The sequence below is a fragment of the Vitis vinifera genome, chromosome 18 (genome assembly GCF_030704535.1).
Source record: "Vitis vinifera cultivar Pinot Noir 40024 chromosome 18, ASM3070453v1".
Taxonomy (NCBI): domain Eukaryota; kingdom Viridiplantae; phylum Streptophyta; class Magnoliopsida; order Vitales; family Vitaceae; genus Vitis; species Vitis vinifera.
In genome coordinates, this window is record NC_081822.1 from 7479347 (window position 1) to 7498435 (window position 19089).

Genomic DNA, 19089 nt, shown 5'->3' on the forward strand with positions numbered 1-19089 from the left:
TATAGATGATTTTAAAAATACATGGATGTTGACTCCGTGACGAGTCAACACAGTCGTGCTAGGAGGTAAGTTTCTTCAATTGGGAGCATGGTTCAAAGTCGCGGTATCAGTCATTGACTCGGAGGGTCCCGAGGCGTATCGGTTTCGGTGTATCAGTTTGGTATCGGACGATACGTAAAATAAGCTAATTAGAAAATTCAAAAAATTATAAAAATATTATATAAATCATCAAAAAAATATATACAATTAAATAAACTCAAAAAATTAATAAAATAAAATTGTATTACATTTAACATTATTTAAATATTTATAAAAGTATTTGCTCAAAGTTATTTATGATAATGCTAATAAAAGTAAATATATCGGTCTTGAAATATACTTGAAGTCAACTATAATCAATATGACCTTTAGAGGTAAGATCTATAAATGGGGTGCATAAATAAAACAAAATTATCAATTTAGACTAATACATCAACATAATTATTATTTTAAGCAATTACTTAAATTATCAATCTCCTTCCGAGGTAATATTAATACATTATTCTTATATGATTCTTTAAACAAATTTTAATTTAATTTTTTTTATATATAATTAATTTTAATTATATTTGATTTTTTTTATATATTTTTATAAAAAATCATGCATGAAAATTTTATTTTTCTTAATATATTTTTGAAGAAATCATTTTTTTTTCCATAAGCTTAAAACACCAAATTTTTATTTATTTATTTTTTTATACAGAAATACATGGACCACAGGCTTTCATGAATTGAACTTGGGCTGGGCCTAATCTGGTGGGCTGAACCAGTAAAAAAATTTCATGGTGCTGAGCCACATAGGATCACCAATCCTTAGCCTCAAGACCTATGTTCTCCTATCTTGCCCTCCACTGAAAGCAGAGAGTGCGATCTGCAGAGAGTGAAACCGCCATGGCTACCTCTCTCTTCTCCTATCTTGCCCTCCACCATGGACGCTCACGACGTTGGTTCCGTCGATGGTGTTGTCAAATCCTCTTTCCTTCATTGCACAAAGCTCTTCTCTGCTCCCAAACTCGGAAGGAAGGTTGTCTAGCCGACGTTCAGTCACCGTTGCGGCACCAGCAACGCACCAAAGATGAAAAATCTTCACTCCTGATTTCTCTGAAAATGTTGATTCTTGTTGTGATGGATTTCGGAATCTATTGATTGTTTTTTTTTTTTTTCCGAGTTAACTCGGAATATCGGTCGAGTCATCCGAGTCCAATCGATTCAAGGCCGAGTCTAGGCATAAAATGTATCTGATATTGGACTCGTCGCGATCGGTGTTGAGGCGGATACGACTCGGCCGAGTCGTACCGGACTCGGCCGAGTCGTACCGGACTCGGCCGATATTTTGAACCATTATTGGGAGCAGAAGCCCCCAGTTGTGCAAGTTGCGTTTTCCAAGTACACTCTAATAAATCATTTTGATAAAATGTATGGCCAAGATGTAATCTTGGACATCCAATGCTTGAAAAACTTTTTCAGTACCGAAGAGGTAACTAGAATTTTCCTTCTGATAATAATTGATGTTATATTACCTTTCCTACTTTTTCTTTTTCAGAACTTTTCAGGCCTAACGTACCACATGGGAGCAGCATTGCCTTCGGGACGAACTTATATTCATTTTTATTATGCACTGCAGCATTGAATCTGTTGAATGGGAAAAGAATTTCAACATGTTAAATGTTGCTTAAATGATAAGAATTATTAATGTTTTAATAATAATTAATTTTTTGGATTAATTCCATCCACCTTTAGTGAAATTTGAACTAAATACATATAATAACTGATAATTTGAAATTTCATCAAATATTCACTCTATAAATTTTCAAACTTTACCCTTAATTTCCGCATCCATAGAAAATAAAATAACAATATTAACAACAAGAAGGCCCTACTGACTTAGACCAGGGAATGTTCTTCAGATGAATGGAGTCAGCGTGGAGTCGGCACACATTCAGACACAAAATTGGGGCTGACAAATATATATAAAATATCCTTTTCCGCAGCATGGTGTCGGATTTATAGGGGCTCCCCATCTACTTTTAGTTTCAGCTAGAAATTAATGACAATGCTCAGAGATAACCTGCAAATTTTGAGTCCAAAACCCTTCATCAGGCTAACAAGCATGCAAGTAGCTACCCAACTCCAGGAAATGGAGGGGCATTGAGACCATGTATAGAGTTCAACTGATCACATGGTTGGACATTTTGCAACAAGCTAACAAAAAAAAAAAATACATCGGCTATATGAAGGAAAGATTCAGAAAAGGAAACTACTGGCCTTGGATATCAATGGCTTGGCATGCCTTTCCCATTCAGTATCCCACCTAGCTGAAAATCCCGCTTCCACTACACCATTTCTTAACAACTTCAGAGCATCACAGTTGTCCGGAAAACCCTTAAAGAGCATCTGTATGGATCCACCACCAGTGGGAAAACTCAAAACATGCACACCCAGCCAATATTAAAAAAATATATTGTGAGCATGGATGCCTATTAATTAGCATTAGTTGATGTGTTTTTTGCTAAGATTGCTTAATTTTACAAGCTAACAACTATCAACAGCAAAATAAGATATCAACTTACCCCCATTTGATGTTTTTTTCCTGGTGGACTACCAATAAATTTAATGCTAAACCTTAAAAAAGGACATAGAAAAGCAGTGTGTTTGCACCCTCATATGAAATGTGTGAGCGATGTAATCATATTTTCATACCATTAATAGTTACTTATGGAATTCTAACTCTTGGAAAACCTTTCAAGCTGGTTTATTAATGAGTGCTTGTTAGAGTGCCGGGTTCTTAATTCCAGTAATTTAGTTGCTGCCATGTTACCAAATAACAATTGACAAAATTCTGTGCAGAAAAAGGAGCATCATGATCATAAGTTAGATATAGATCTGTAGTTAGACATAGCAGGGCCCAAAAGATTTAATAATACTACTTCAAGCAACAAAATTTACTCCTTCACCCTTTGTTAAATACTGCCAGGGATCAAGCAAGAGAAGACATCATAAGTTAACAAGCAAATCTAATGTTCTTATATCATAGCTTTCTAAGTTTTGAATGGAAAATAATGCTTTTGATGCTGAAAATCCTTCAGGAGACAATGGAGCAAATTTATATGCAAACTAAAAGTTAAAATGGAACTTCAATGTGAGGTTCTTATTGCATACTTTAAGGTAATATGATAAGAAATGATAGCAATGTAAAAATGTAAGAAATTCCAAAACTTGACAAGATTCAAAATCAACCTACCAAGAGTTCATTAGCTAGCTCCGAGGATGATGAAAATAGAAGGCCATTTTTCTCAACTTTCACAAGTTCCTCAATGCTTTAGGGAGGTCAAAACCATAGTACCATTAGTAAATAGAACATCACTTACACATTATATCATATATAAAGAACTGAAAGAACTATATGAGTTTACCAGGAGTAGGAAACAGCACAAACAGGAAGTCCACAACCAAACATATCCACCACCTGATACCAATAATTATTGTTTTCATACAAAATAGTTAATTTTTCATTAAGTGCAAAGTTTCTAATATCCCTAATAATTTACTGAATGATGTTCAGCTTCAGCTATAGTAGAAACTCAACAATGAATACCTTCATAGGCAGGTCCAATCCTGATGAAGAAGTATGTAGGCATATACCCAGATCAGCTGATCCTGCAAATATAGAAAATAAAGGGACCATAAATCACTTCCAGGAGAAAAGGTGGATAAAGCAAATAGAGAATAAATAACCTACCAAGAAGCAATGGATAATCCTCAGCTGACAACCACATTGTACGAAAAGCCACGCGATTGAGTTTTAACTGCCTTATTTTTTCTTCATATTTTTCTTTGTTCGGCCCTTTACCTTCATTATCAAATAGTTCGGACACTAAGTCAAAGGGGGAGCAAATTTGGAGGAATTTTTTCCAATAAGTTACATGTATGTCAATATTCCTCAAAAAGAAGAAGTATCCTTACCTGTAATGATAAAAAGTAACCTTGGATATAAGAATTGTTTCCCACTATTAGTTTCCTTCCAAAGAACCTCTTCTTTAGTTGAATCATCTTCATTCAAAATTGCAGCCACACGTCTATCATACATAACTGCTGCTTCCAAGAGCATGCCAAAATCTTCATCTGGAGTCCTGAAAAGAATTAAAAAGGCATTTGTTTCTGAGATGAGTCACTTGTCTCAGAAAGCATGGAGATTTCCTTGCCAGAGTCTACTAGAGACACCATTGCATTACAGACAAGTTCCCCATGGAAAAACAAGAATAAATTAAAAATAAAGGGAACAAGGGCAAACCAAATGGAAGTATTCTTTGTCCATGGGCAGCCTTCGTCATTTTAGCAGCTTTCCCTTAATTTCCAAAATTTTATAAGAACAGGCATTGGATATCTAGTTGAGACTATCTTTCCCAAAGCAATCAAAATCAAACACCAACCCACTCCCCACCCCTGCTCATAGTTGTTAAAGGCCTAGGCCCAAGGCACAACCCTAGCTATAATGCCTCACCTTCCAAGGCGCATGCCATGTTAAGAGTGAGACACCTCATTTATTTTCTTTTTTCATTTTAAACACATTTATTCTTGAAATTTTTTACGGCATCTTGAAATTTTATATTTCATCAGTTTTTTGTTGGATGCTTTTTTACATATTTAGAATTTAGAATTTTTTTTAACTTGTATTTTAGGTCATATTTTATAAAATTGACATACATCCTAGGTTACATTTTACTTTGCTCCAGCACACACTTCATGTTGCACCTTGCACCTAAGCCTTAGGAGACTTTTGTGCCTTAGGTGTGCTTTTGCGCCTTTTAAAACTATGCCTTCACCTAACCCAAAACCAAAATGACCAATCCTTTCCCTCCTCTGAAATATACACCCAACCCAAGAAGAGAGAAATAGAGAGAGAAAAAAAAGGCACTACTGAATAAAAAGGATCAACGAATTTGAGTATCAGTAACAAATCAGATCCTGCTTGAGAATCTAATACTTATTACAACTCCTCCACTAGCATTTCTTTATAGGTCAATAAAAATGCACAATGCTAAGATACACTAGTCATATACAATAACAAAATTTATTGCCAAAGGACAGGCTCCTTAGTAACTGATGGGCACAAAGCTATGTAGGCCAAAAAATGCCTCCCACAGCTACACAGGAGATTCTATAACTAAAAATTCTGTGATTTTCTCAGAAGTGACACTTAAAATAGTGACAGGTTTCTATCCGTACTTTAGAATGCAATGAATTCCATTATCTTTAAGGTAGTAAACTTGACACATTCAATACAAACAATTAAGAGTGTGTAACACCAGCAATAGAGCAACAGAAAAGCAAGTGATTCACTGACTGAATCAGGTTTCCACATGGCACAGCTACTAGGGATGATCTCTTCCTCATGATACAATGCTCATTGTCATGATCTTGTCCAATTTTTAGATTCTGAAAGAAGAGCAGAACAAAATGTTCATACGATATTCTCCAAAAAGTTGGCTGTACCACATACCATATGGTATGCAAAACTGATGATATTTTCTTGAATGCTTTAAATTCCTCTGATTTGAATCATTTGGCCAAGACCTAACTTCTATGTCATCCACCATCATATTGGCCCATTCTCAGGCCTATAATTTTCTCAACCAACGAAATTTAGGTAAAAAAAGAAAAAAAGAAAAAAGAAAAAAGAAAAGGGAACCAACTAGGGAGAAGTGCACCTCCACAGCAGCTCCCAAGGATTCAATCTCAATCACGTAAGATTCTTACAGTCCATGACAATATCTAACCCTTTAAGGCCTGTGCAATTCTGAATACACTCTTCCACAGCCTGCATCCACGAGACAACCATCATCCCATTCACTTGTCCACTCCTGGAAGCACCATAAATCACCACTATAATGGACCCCAATAAGCTAAAACATCCAATCCACCCATACATATGCTCAATCATTTCCCTAAAAAGGCTCTGTTCAGAATCAGCAAGGAAAGGCTATCTGGTTATCTATGTTCTCTACCCAAACAAAACTTGATCCAACCACAAATGATGATAACTTCTTCTCACTCATATTGGAATAGGTGCAGTTTTGTCATTACTAATTTACTACTAATGCATATCCATGTGTAACACTTGAACTAAAATACAAAAAAGTAATTTATTTCCTACAATATCTCTATAAGACTTGGTTGTTGATCAAAACATTGATACATTTGGAATTGTCAATCAATTAAAAAATTACCCAACTTATTGCTATTATATAAAAGGCTCTTTTCATGTTTTTTGGCAATAAAGTCAAAAAGGCACAACATACTGCTGTCAATTAGAGAGAAAAGGCAATTTTTTACATGAGCATAAAATCATCAAAGAAGTTCTCACCAGCTTGTACTACTAACAACAAGTGCTGGCCTGTTTGACTTCAAGAAAATGTCCGTGTCCATCTTAGCGGTAAACAGAGTCTCATCTGTATCCTGGTTCCACAGTTCCATGGTTCCTGAAATAAAAATGCAACTTACCCTGAAGAGCATTGATTTTTACTAAACATACACTAAAACAGGAAACTACAGCTCTGTGGTACCATCTAAATTACCAGCAGTGACACAATCTTGACCACCACGAGGATGACAGAGATCTTTATGTAATCTACAGAACAACTAAAATGATTTGCATTTTAATTTTTCAGACTTGAATAATCTTGATAAGAACTTAAAGGAAGAAACATTTGGTTCACCTTATGCTTCTCTTCCATTGGAGTGGGACGAAAGAATTCAGGAGGTTGATCATATAGAACTGTGGCTCTAAAAATTTGAAATATGGATAAGGCCCAAACTCGCCATAAAAATACTCAAGCATAAATTTTAAGATAATAAAGAAAATAAATCATGAACTTTGGGCTGACCCTCTTACTTAATTCCCCAGTTCTGCGCCAACTCATGCTGCATTGCTCTTGTAACACATAATGAACCATTTGCAGCCTTCCCATAGTACTTCTCAAACCTAGAAAAGTTTCAAACTCACATCTGGTGCACAGCAAAAGAAATGGTGCCCATAATAAAATTGAAGAATGCGGTATGGATAGTACCAATGATAGAGTGCCACAAAGCGACTACTTCTTCCAAGAGATAATCCCAATAAAGTATATCCAAAGTTATGCCAATCAACAATAAATGCTGAATTTCTCAGCCAGCTTGCCCATTTAACAGCCACCAAGGTTGGAACAGAAGGTGGATTCTGAAGAAGCAAACAGTTAATCATGAAATAATAAATGAAATATTAAACAGAGACATCTAATCAAGCATGCAACAAACTGAAGTCAGCACATCCATAGTCAATGGTAAAAGATGAATCTCACCTGCACTATAAAAACATCTGGAGAAGGTATTTTAACACAGAGAAACCAAAAAAGTGTAAAAAACTGAAACAATGCCTTGAAGAGAAGAACCAAGGGATAAAATATCTTTGATACAATCCGAGGGATTGTTGGCCACTGTTTCTGCAAAAACAAACATTTGAGAGAGAGAGAGAGAGAGATTAGAAATATGGAGATACTCTTTCTTAAGACTCTTAACAAGATTCGAATCCCGACAGTACCATTGTGTGAATATGAATAGACGGGTTCTCTAAAACAGCAGAGTGGGGAGTAGAACCTGTCAGAGATCCAATTTAAAAAGGAAAATTGGTTATGTCATTGAAGGTCTAAAAACTATGTCTTTAGAATTGCATACCAGCTTTTCCATAGTGAAACTAAGAAGAGATATCACAGATATCAGATTGCACAAAGAGTAGTAGAAAGGTGAATTTAGTTTCCAAATGGATTGATAGAACAGATAATACCATCCAATGCCCAATAAAAATTATTAAATAAAACAAAACATTTTTATATCTTATCAAAAATTTTTGACATGAAAGTTTATATAAGGAAACTTGTAGTTGTAGAAGGGCAAAATTTAACCTTTTTCAGCATATAGTCAAATTAAGTTGATTTTTAAAATTAAAAAATAGTAGTAACTTTAATATAACATTGAAAAAGTAATAGTTTCAAAAACTGTTTTGAAAAAAAAATTAAGGTATCAAAAGTTTAGAAATTTTTTAAAATAATTTTTAAAAATATCAGGTAAACCTATATTTTTTATACAAACAATCCTACTATTTATATAGAATTTATTACTACTTTTTATTTTTAGAAATAGGAAACATAAAGTGTATCCAAATGGACACATAGTTGACAAGTCTTGTTAAGCAAGAAATTGAAGACTACCACAAATATGATCTTTCAAATATCCTTAAATATTATTTTAATTAAAGAATAACAATTCAACAAGTTAAGACTAACAAATATGATCTTTCAAACCTCCCAAAATATTAAATTTAATTAAGGAATAATATTTTTAACGGATAAGAAAACCATCTAAATATGATGCTTTCAATCCTTATAAATAGAGTTCTTTCTAAAACTTTCAACACAAGTCAAAAAACAATTCAGAAGACAAGAGTTTGAGAAGAGTTCTTCAAAGGAGATCCAAAGCTTTTTCAAATCTTCAAAAGAGACTTCAAGGAATCTGCTATTTCTTCAAAATGTTTGCAAATTTTTAAGATTTTCAAAGCCTCACACACCAAGCTTTAAGATCGAAATCTACAAAAGACATTTTCTATTTGAGATCAAGTTGCTCAAGCCCTTAGTCGACAATGTTCAAGTCAAGCCAAAGCTCAACATCTAAAGCCCAAGTTATACCAAGGCGCAAATCACACCAACATTCAAGTTAACCCTGCAACATTTCCAAATGCAATTTTTTTTCCCTAAGGAATTATTAAATTATTACAAATTTACAAGTTGACTAATTTGATTGAAGATACCAAGGAATTAACTCCCTAATTTCCGAAATTTGATTAAAAATACCAAAAAATTAATTTCCTAATTTATGGGATTGTATAGTTATATAATTCCTTAATTTTCAAGATTGTATAGTTGTATATTTCATGTTTTTTTATTTATTATTATTATTATTTTTCAGGTATAGGATTTGGAGGAATTAGTCAACTTTCTTTATGTAATTTAATTTCCTAATTTTATAAGATTGTACATTGTAAAAATACTATATCATTATGTCAGAAATGCAATGAATAAAGTCATTTTGCTCCAATGTCTCCAAGTTCTCTTCTATGTTTTTCCTAATGGTCTTCATTGCTTCTATTTCTGCCTCAAGCAGCCTTCATTGTTATCAACATTTTTTTTTTTCTTCTTAGTGGCCTTTTTTCCCTTTGATTTATCTCTATTTTGTTGCCCACTATGTCAAAAATCTTAGACAATCTAACTTCAAACACTACATAACATAACCAACCACAAGTAGTGACTATCAAAACCTACAACCCTCATTCAGATTTAATGGCCAAAACTATCTAGTATAGTCTCAACATGAGCACGTGTTCTTGAAGGTAAAAAGCAAACTCAATCACTTGATTGGACTAGTGTCAAGTGAAAATGATCCTAAGTTTATAGCTTAGGATTAGAAGGACTCAATGATCACATCTTGGCTATGGAGCGCAATGCAACCTGAAATCAGTGGAACATGTATGTTTCTGACCACAACAAAGGAAGTCTGGGAAACAATGTAACAAACTTATTCCAAAGTCTAGCAATCTGAGAGGCAATGTAACAATCCTATTCCAAAGTCCAAGACACTAATTAGATTTACGAAATAAAGGTAAGGATTCACTTTATCAAGTAAGGTACTTTATCCGTAATTAAGTAATATAATGTTATAAAAGGACTGTGGGTTGAATTGAACTATTATCAAAATCTTAAAATGAAGAATAGTAAGGCTGCTACTATCTCTCCTAAGTTTATTGAAAGAAATCAAATGTTTGAATTCCTAATTGGACTTAACATGCAATATAATCAAATACGTATTCAACTACTTGGGAAGGAATCACTTACATCCTTAAATGAAGCATTCTTGATCATAAGGGCAAAAAGAAGGCAGATGAAGGGTCATGTCAGGCCCTCCAACAAGTGAAGGGTCAGCCTTTGTTGTTTTGGGCTCATAAAGCAATCCAATTGCTTACACAAATTCTAGTAGAGGAGAGGTATCTAGGAAGCCAAGGAACAAGGATAACCTTTGGTGTACTCACTACAAGAAACAAAGCCAAACAAAGGAGATGTGCTAAAAGTTATATGAGAAATTACAATCACTAGGTAGGAATGGTGGAAACCAGAGCCAACAGCAGTCCAAACCAGTGTTGTCAAAAGCAAAAGCGATGTCAAGGCAAAAAGGCTCCTTTTAGCCTAAGGCGAAAGGTGAAAAATAAGGTGATAGCCTGACTATAATAAGGCAATAAAAAATATACATATATTTGTCTATTCAATACTTAATCAATATAAGCATCGTCTTCAACAATCAACACTATTAATTTTTCATCCATCGTGATGTCTTATAAAATTAAAAAAAATAGTAATAATTACTCAAAGTGTTAAGTATTATACCTCACATCATAAGAAACATCAAATTGTTTAGAGATATTCTTGTCTAAATGCATATTGTAATGTTTTAGACATCTAAAACAAAATAAGAGAATGAACATCCTAAAAAAGTTTTGGGCATCATCATTATAGTCATCATTGAAATTAAAATTATCATCACTTCAATCAAGACTAGATTGACAGCCCTCCATCTCATAATCTCTATGATTGATAATATAATCTTTCATCTCATATTTTGTTTAATCCAATATTAGATTGAATGAAATAATAATCTAAGTATGTTTAATCTTAAATCATGGTCAAAGGCGATTGCCTAGTCGTTGCCTCTTTGAAGCCACCTTGCCTGGGTCTTCAAGAGGTGACTTTTATCTATCCCATTTGGCCTGATGGCCTAAGCGACACAAGCGATCGCCTTTGATAACACTAGTCCAGACAACAAGGAGGCTAAGCAAATTTTTTTGATAGGTAACAAGGAGGCTAAGCAAATATGACACTTTTGAGGAGAAACCTAGCCATGAGAATTCAAACAACTCAAAGTTTGAGGGACTCAAAAGGAAGAGATTGAAAAAATTTAGAGTTTCCTTCTAGATAAGCCCAATACATGATGCTCCTTGGCCAGACTAGGTAAGTACTCTATAACTAATTCTTTTAACACCTCAAAAGAATATTGACATGGAAATTAGGTCATGGACTCAAGTGCTATTAACCACGTGACAACAACTCTCATCATTTATTGTCATACAGCCCATGTCCCCAAAACCAAAAATTCAAAGTAGCTGATGGTAGTTTAGCTATTATGGTTAGACAAGGGACTTACCCTATCTCTTTCCCTAAAATTCATACTACATATTTCTAAACTTTCTGTAAATCTCCTATCAATTCATCAAGTTATCAAATCTCAAAACTTCAAAATAAGATTTTTTTTTTTTTTCCCATCTATTTGAGTTTTTCAAGATCTTGATATGAGGAGGATGGTTGGTCATGTTATAGAACAAGAGGAGCTCTAGTATCCCGACGTTGGGAGTGAAAATGGTAGTGGTCACATACCTTTGTCTCATCTTTCAAGTTTTTCATCAAATAAAATTCAAATTTGGCCACATCATTTTATGTTTAGGACATTCATCCTTTTCTTTATTAAAAACTATATTTCCTTTATTATTTTGGATTTGGATATAAAAAAAATAATGAATTTGATTGTGCAGTTTGTCACTTGGTCAAACATCATCAAGTTCTTTTTCCTTCGAGCAATAATAGATCATCTTATCCTTTTACGTTAATTCATATTGATGTTTGGAGATGCTTTTGGATTCCAAATATCACTGGAATTTGTTGGTTTGTTTCTTTTATTGATGATTGTTCTCATGTCACTTGATTATATCTTTGAAAAACAAATCTAATATTAGTTTTGTTTTCTTTGCTTTTAACAAGATGATCAGTACCCGGTTTGCCATTCAAATTAAGAGTATCATGTCTGACAACGGGAAAGACTACTTAACAAGACCCTATCCTCTTACCTAGAGAGAGAAGGAATAAAACATGAGTCATCATATATAGATAATTCACAACAAAATGGAGTTGAAAAAAGAAAAAAATATCACCTTTTAGAGGCAACTCGTGCCTTGTTATTTGAGAAAAGTGTGCCTCAATCATATTGAGGGGAAGTGGTACTACCGCTAACTTAATCAATTGGTTACCTTTAAAAGAGTTGGGAAACAAAGTAATAGTAAAAGTTCTATCTAAATTTTTTCCTAATTTTCATGGGTCTAGCAAGATTCCACCTAAAGTGTTTAGATGTGTCCCCTTCGTCTTTATCCATGCTCAAAGTCATTATAAACTTGATCCTCAAGCTCTTAAATATGTTTTCATTGGTTATTCACAACAAAGAAGGGGTACAAATATTATCACTGATCACCCTACTTCCAAGAAATTTTTTATTTCTATGGGTGTCACTTTTGCTGAAAACCAAACCTTCTTCATTGATCCTCATCTTCAAAGGGAGTCTTCTATCCTCATATGAAGACAAGATTGACTTGAACTTACCCAATCTACCAAATTCATCACTTATAGTTCCTATCATATTTATTGAATCTACGAGTATACTCAAGGAGAAGATTGTCAAATCTTGTTCTAATACAAACTTAAGAATTTGAACCCATAATAGGTACTAAATCTAACTCTAGTCATTCTCTTTTGTCATTTTTGTTTGAAGACCTAAGTTTGCCAACACCTCGTGTCTAATTTCATTGCCCACAACAGTGGGCCTTCATTACCTAAATAAATCTTGTTGAAATTCTATCAATTGTTTAGGAGGCACTTAGGAGTTACTATTGGAGTAAAGTTATGGGTCAGAAGTTAGGGTCATAGCACAAGGAGAATCTGTGAACTACTTTAACTAGGAATTGCTATATATTTCTTGTTTTATTTTTCCTGATTTTTATGGTAGAGAATTGCTAGGAATTAATCAACTTTTTTTTTGTGTAATTTAGTTTTCTAATTTTATAGGATTGTACACTATTTATACTGTATCATTCTTGTCAGAAATATAGTGAATAAAATCATTCCTGTCCACATTACAGAAGAGGTGCATTTCCATGCATAAGAAAAATATCTAAATGACAAGCCATTTTAAATTTCTATGGGGCAAGTGGGCAAGTGCATATGTGAAAAAAATGAATAGTTCCAATCCATGAATAAAATCCACTGGTAAGTATAAACTCCAAACAGAATAAAAAGATAATACTGAAATTCCTCCATAGTGTAAATAAGCTACCTCCATATGCAACAATGTCCACCTCTAGAGAAGCCTGCAGGACCAATACAAAACCATAAGTTCAACAGTAACCACAACAAAATGGCAAAGAATAATTAATGCATCATAAGTTCATCTCGTAGAAAGTTTTGAGCACGTGATCATGCTCAATTTAGAAAAATTCTTCAGAGCGGCTTCAATTATTCGACTGTTAACGCTATACATCAAAAACAATCCCCAACCTATTTGGAAATGGTGATCTTGATTTTTGACTACCAAAACCTACTCTTTTTGGCTATGCCCTAACCAATTACTCGATAAAATAAAAGCATAATAGCAACCGATACCTGGCGAGCAAGTGAGAGGGCATGGTACTGCATTCGAGGGCTGCGGCCAATGTCGCCGAGAACCACCACCGCCGCCCTACCTCTCCGTCCAATATTCTCTTCTTTCCGCCCTAATAATCACGATTTGTTCACGTTAATTACATGCCAAGATGAATCGAATATAGAAGAAGAACTCATGTACCTGACATCTGAAAATTTGACGAGTCTGTGTTTCCTCTGATATCGATCTTGGCTCTCTCCGAGTACCTTGCAGATCGAAGAATTATGGAGTTTGCCAGGGTTGGATCCCAAGAAAAACCCAAGCCAAACCCTTCGGCTACGCTAGGTTAATTTTTTTATCAAGAAATATAACTTAAGACAGGATTTATTAGAAATATTGAAATCCAGGGATAATACATGGAGGATTGACCCCTTTTTTTAAACTGACGTCTATATGTCTTGTTATTAACCATTAAAAAAAAAAAAATTCCCTACTAACACTTAATAATTCATTTCCTTTTTTCTTTTCTTTTTTTCTCACAATTTTTCTCTTAGACACTTACGTTCAATACTTTCTATTTTAAAATTAAAAATATTAATAAATTATATATAAAATACAAAAACTCTCAAATAGTAATATTAACATGATTTTTCGTTAAGGAAAAAATATTTTTTTAAAAATGGTTTTTTCGAATTTGATTCTACCATGAAAAGTAATAAAAAATCAAATTTAATTAAATTTAAATTTAAATTTAATTTTTCTTTTTTCTTTTTTTTTTCGAGAACCATACATAAAATATATAATGATTTTTAAAATAATTTTAAAGTAATTTTCAAGTTGTAGAAAAGTTTACTTTTCATATAGAATAAAAAATAGAAAATATATTCAAATGAAACCTAATTAAATTTTTTTTTTCTTTTATCTCTTTTATAATATTTACAAAGATGAAATTTCTTTTTTTTTTTTCTTTATTAATCGACCTAATTAATTTCAAAATAATTATTAAATACTAATCATGAAATTAACTATTTTGAAATTGCCAATTTCATTTTTAATTCTCTAAAAGTAAAACTGCAAAATTTGTTGGTCATGGGATTTTTTTCTTTTATCTCTTTTATAATATTTACAAAGATGAAATTTCTTTTTTTTTTTCTTTATTAATCGACCTAATTAATTTCAAAATAATTATTAAATACTAATCATGAAATTAATTATTTTGAAATTGCCAATTTCATTTTTAATTCTCTAAAAGTAAAACTGCCAAATTTGTTGGTCATGGGAAAGAAATTACTAATACATATTCTAATCGTCCTTGTGTCTTCTTGGTTTTTCCCTTTCTGCCAATTTCATTTTTAATTCTCTAAAAGTAAAACTGCCAAATTTGTTGGTCATGGGAAAGAAATTACTAATACATATTCTAATCGTGCTTGTGTCTTCTTGGTTTTTCCCTTTCTGATCATTCGTAATAACTCCATCTACAAGCCAATATCCTAACTATATATTAATATTGTTGCTCTCCATATTGCTCTCGTTCTCGGTGGGAAAGTAAAAGATGAATTTCGCCGAACAACAGCCCGCGGTCATCGGAGCTCCTCCCCCATCGGGTAAGGCTGTTAGATTCTGTTCCAATTTTCCGATTGCGGTAACCAGTCCACCAGTCCTGATTTTATGATTTGTGGTTATTACGTGACACATGGGAACAGGATATGCATATCCACTAGTACAACAACCTCAACCGCAGCAGCTCTATCCACCAGGACAACAACCTCCATTGGCATATCCAGGAGGACAACAACCTCCATATGCATATGGCAGTCAGCCCTACCCCCAGCCCTATGCCCAGCAGTACCCCCAGCGGTACCAGAACGATTGTTGTTGGTCAGCCTCGATTCTTCCATCTATCCTCATCTTCCTTTCTCTAAAACTCCCAATTTCATCCTCATCTATCCTCATTTTCCTTATATGTGCAGCTTCGCCGAATCATGCTGTTTCTAGGGTGGTGGAGGCAAAACTTGGAATTTATTGGACGAGTGATTAAGATTGGATTCTTAAGGCTTGGGGCATGATGGGTTCGCTTTGTTTGTTCTTAATGAATAAAAATGTTAATAAGCATTGATTTATTAAAATTGTGAAATTATGTATATTCGATTTAGTTCCTATTTTAATATATTTTTGTTTTTTATTTTTAAAATTAGAAACTTCATATTCGAGAAAACATTCGAAGATAACCAATAATCTCTCATTACAAAATTCTCAAATGGAGAGATAATCTGTTTAAATCAATAAATCAAAATTTACTAATTAAGTAATCAAATATTGGGGATCGGAATGGGAAAATGACTTTATAGAAAAAAGAAACTTCAAAAGAAGAAAAATGTTTTCCAAAACTTACAAGTTAGAAAAGAAAAGCATCATCCCATCCAATAAAAAAAATATTAAAATGGAGAATTATACCCTATAAATATTTTAATATACATAATTTTATATGCATATTTTTCTTATAATTTTGCTTATTTTTATAACATTTTTGAAATTTGTGCATAAAGATAGGCAATAACACTTTTTTTTTTTTATACTTTCAAGGAAAAAATTAATCTTTTCAAATTTAAAATATTTTAGACTAATTCTTTTGAAGGAACAAAATAATTTAATATTTAGATTTTAAGTTATAATAATTTATTTGAAAAGTTCTAAATTTAAAAATGATTTTTCTAAAAAAAATTAAAATAATTAATAATCAGGGTCAATTAAAATGATAAATAAATAAATCTCAATATATTGAATTTACACATTATTTTTAATTTTTTTTAATTTAAGATAAAAGATATTAGGTATGTGTTAGTCACTATAAATCATCGATGCATAGGGTATTGACACAATGATAGGTTGCTCAATGCTACCAATATATAAGTTCAAATGTCAAGGAAATTAAATTATATTTTGTCACACTTTTAATTTGTATTTTTAAAATTAAAATTGGAATATTCTGAAAAATATGTTTGGTATATTTACATGTTTTAATTAAAATTAAAAAATCCTTAAATAATAAGAAAAATACCAGAGATTTGAATGTTTATTGCTAGTATTCACAATAATTTAAAAAATATTTTTTAATATTACATTAAATGTTCTATAATTTTGCTTCCATTTCTTGCAAAACTATTTTCTTCCCTTAAATTTCCATTCATACTTTGTTTATTTTTCTTCAAAAAATCATAACATCTCTACAACCCTTTTCTCATCCACCACCTTTGAATTTTTACTTCTCATTCACAAATTCTAGTCCTTTTTGTTGGGTTGGCATTTGGTAGTATTAAGTCTCAGGAAAATTCTACGGTACCACTTCGATACTTACCAAAAAAACAATTTTGGTCATTGGATGAAGATGGTTCAATTTGGACCATCCAATTGGCTTATATATTTTTAAAAAAAAATTAAATATATAAAAAAATAAAAGCAGGTTGTCGGTCACCTTGATTTATCGCTTTTATCTTGCTTAATCTTGTCTAAAGACAAAAATTTGTCTGATAGGTATTACACTTGACGGCTATTTTTGAAGAGGTGAGCTATTAGATTGATGGATAAGTCTTATCATTCCAATGTCTTCCATGTCTTTCTTTTTATAAATTGGGTGCATTGAATTCCATATATTCCATATATTGCAAGACGTGTGCGACCATTGTGCGACCATTTTTGCCATGGTATAAGAGTCTTTCATTGTCCCACTCTTCACATGTTATTGTGAAATTGAAGATGAGTTACTATCCCGAAAAGCCTCCGATCTTCGACCATCCGACTCCTCCTCCGACTGGTAAGTTTTTTTAATTTTTTAATTTTTATTTTTTATATTCATATGAAAAAGTAAGGGTTGTGTTAAGGTTTGATATGCATAGTTTTGGCATTGAATGCATTTACAAATTGTAGGGTATCCGCCAGCCGGATATCCGCCGGTAGAGAGAGCGAATCAACCATCGGAGACAACCTATCCGTCACCACAAACAGCATATCCGCCCCAACATACGACTTATCTTCCACCACAGACAGCCTATCCGCCACCACAGGCAGCCTATCCACCACCACCAGAAACAGCATATCCGGCAATAGAGAAGGCGCATCCGCAACCAGCTACGGCATATTCAACACCAGTCTATGGTGTACCAGGGGGACAACCACCACCACCTCAAACTGTAGTTATCAATCAGACGCCAGCGGAATCATCATGGTGTTGTTGCAGTTGCTTGGCAGCATGGTCAGCCTCTGTCCATTTATATACGTTTTTTTCTTTTCTTTTTAAAATATTACACATAAATGAAATTTTCATATTTAAAAAATATAAATTTTTACTTAAAAATAATTAATATTTCATACGTTTTTTATTAATTATTATTACTTATTAGGTACTATTTTGACTCTTTTATAAGTATATGAAAACTTACTTTTTTCAATATTTTACCTTTTTTATTTTTATTTTTACAAAATTCAAAACTCTAATTTTTCATTTTTTTTTTTAAATTCTATTTTTCTCTCAAAAATTATGATTTTCCATTTGATTTTTTTTCCCTCTAAAATTCTAATGTTCTCTTCTTTGATCCCAACTTTTCCTCAAAAAATAAATAATGTAAGAAAAAAATAAATATAAAAAGTGTATGGTCAAGACTAATGAAATAAAAGTATTTCTAATTCAATGGACTTAAAGTATTTAAATAAAAACTGAATCCCAAACTTTGAATAAAAAGACCTTAAAACAAATTTTGGTGTCTGTGTTTATTATTTTCCTCAAAAAAAAAATTTATGATAATGTTTGAATAGACCTCTAAAAAGTTAATTAAAAGCATTTTTTAAGTTAAAAAAAAGGTTTTAATGCTTATTTAACTATTTTTTTTTTTATAAAAAAAAGGCTTATGAATTTAAAAAACTTAATATAAAAATACGGAAAATATCACAATTTCGTTTATCCAAGAAATTGTTTCAAAGTTTAATAGAACTTTTGTACTCGAAATATTCTTTAAAATTTATGAATTTAGTTTCAACTTCTACTTTTATCTTTATAAAAGCAGTTTATCCCAACCCAGATCTACATATTCATGATTATAGATTTTTTTTTTTTTTTTTTTTTTATGGATAAAAGGGTGTGGTTTTTGTATCAAATATACTTTGCTGATGTGTTATGGACCGTGTGATTTACCTATGCAGTTGTGCTACCTGCTGCTGCTGCTTAGCTCTGGACATGTGCTTCTGATATAAATCTACCCGACGGCGGCGGAGAAGTGATGACAATTTGACAATTGAAGTCAATAGCAGCCGTTGAAGTATGATGGGAACATTTTGGTTTTCTTAGTGAATAAGGAGTTGATGACTTTCCTTCTATTTATTGAAATTACGTTGTGAAAAAAAGATTGCTTTACTCATTGAAAATATTATGTTGTATGTCTAATGGCGTAAGCCATCACTTCTCTCCAACCACTTTTTGATCTCTTTCAATATTTATCTACACTTATGTTTTTGTTTAAA

General features: G+C 32.5%; 3 protein-coding genes across 4 annotated transcripts; 2 read left to right on the forward strand and 1 right to left on the reverse strand.

The window, feature by feature from the left end:
• Positions 1-1821: 1821 nt before the first annotated feature.
• LOC100247296 (UDP-glycosyltransferase TURAN) lies at positions 1822-14028 on the reverse strand. Of its 2 annotated transcripts, none has more exons than XM_010666200.3 (17): positions 13780-14028; positions 13599-13708; positions 13273-13306; positions 7616-7671; positions 7377-7517; positions 7107-7255; positions 6932-7021; positions 6756-6822; positions 6615-6678; positions 6404-6518; positions 4003-4169; positions 3779-3889; positions 3635-3696; positions 3453-3505; positions 3281-3356; positions 2305-2433; positions 1822-2107 (listed from the first exon to the last, which is right to left on the reverse strand). In XM_010666200.3, exons 1-17 carry the CDS (start codon positions 13784-13786, stop codon positions 2084-2086), a joined length of 1455 nt encoding a protein of 484 aa, XP_010664502.1. In that variant the 5' UTR covers positions 13787-14028; the 3' UTR covers positions 1822-2083. The 2 variants fall into 2 exon arrangements, with proteins under 2 accessions (XP_010664502.1, XP_010664501.1); XM_010666199.3 differs by having other exon boundaries at positions 6603-6678; positions 13780-14000.
• Positions 14029-15015: 987 nt separating this feature from the next.
• On the forward strand, positions 15016-15712 carry LOC104882524 (cysteine-rich and transmembrane domain-containing protein WIH2). Its single transcript, XM_010666201.3, has 3 exons — positions 15016-15182; positions 15282-15456; positions 15549-15712. Exons 1-3 carry the CDS (start codon positions 15131-15133, stop codon positions 15571-15573), a joined length of 252 nt encoding a protein of 83 aa, XP_010664503.1. The 5' UTR covers positions 15016-15130; the 3' UTR covers positions 15574-15712.
• A 1332-nt stretch (positions 15713-17044) lies between these two features.
• Positions 17045-19089, forward strand: LOC104882525 (cysteine-rich and transmembrane domain-containing protein WIH2). The gene is made up of 3 exons (XM_019216412.2): positions 17045-17389; positions 17503-17827; positions 18772-19089. The coding sequence occupies exons 1-3, from the start codon at positions 17332-17334 to the stop codon at positions 18815-18817; spliced, it is 429 nt and encodes a 142-aa protein (XP_019071957.1). The 5' UTR covers positions 17045-17331; the 3' UTR covers positions 18818-19089.

Coding starts and splice junctions, on each gene's coding strand:
- LOC104882524 (XM_010666201.3), top strand. CDS start 15,131: ATGAATTTCGCCGAACAACAGCCCGCGGTCATCGGAGCTCCTCCCCCA. Junction 15,183..15,281: donor CGGAGCTCCTCCCCCATCGG/GTAAGGCTGTTA, acceptor ACATGGGAACAG/GATATGCATATCCACTAGTA. Junction 15,457..15,548: donor TACCAGAACGATTGTTGTTG/GTCAGCCTCGAT, acceptor TTATATGTGCAG/CTTCGCCGAATCATGCTGTT.
- LOC104882525 (XM_019216412.2), top strand. CDS start 17,332: ATGAGTTACTATCCCGAAAAGCCTCCGATCTTCGACCATCCGACTCCT. Junction 17,390..17,502: donor TCCGACTCCTCCTCCGACTG/GTAAGTTTTTTT, acceptor TACAAATTGTAG/GGTATCCGCCAGCCGGATAT. Junction 17,828..18,771: donor TGCAGTTGCTTGGCAGCATG/GTCAGCCTCTGT, acceptor TTACCTATGCAG/TTGTGCTACCTGCTGCTGCT.
- LOC100247296 (XM_010666199.3), bottom strand. Junction 7,256..7,376: donor CAGATGTTTTTATAGTGCAG/GTGAGATTCATC, acceptor TTGCTTCTTCAG/AATCCACCTTCTGTTCCAAC. Junction 7,022..7,106: donor TTTGTGGCACTCTATCATTG/GTACTATCCATA, acceptor AAACTTTTCTAG/GTTTGAGAAGTACTATGGGA.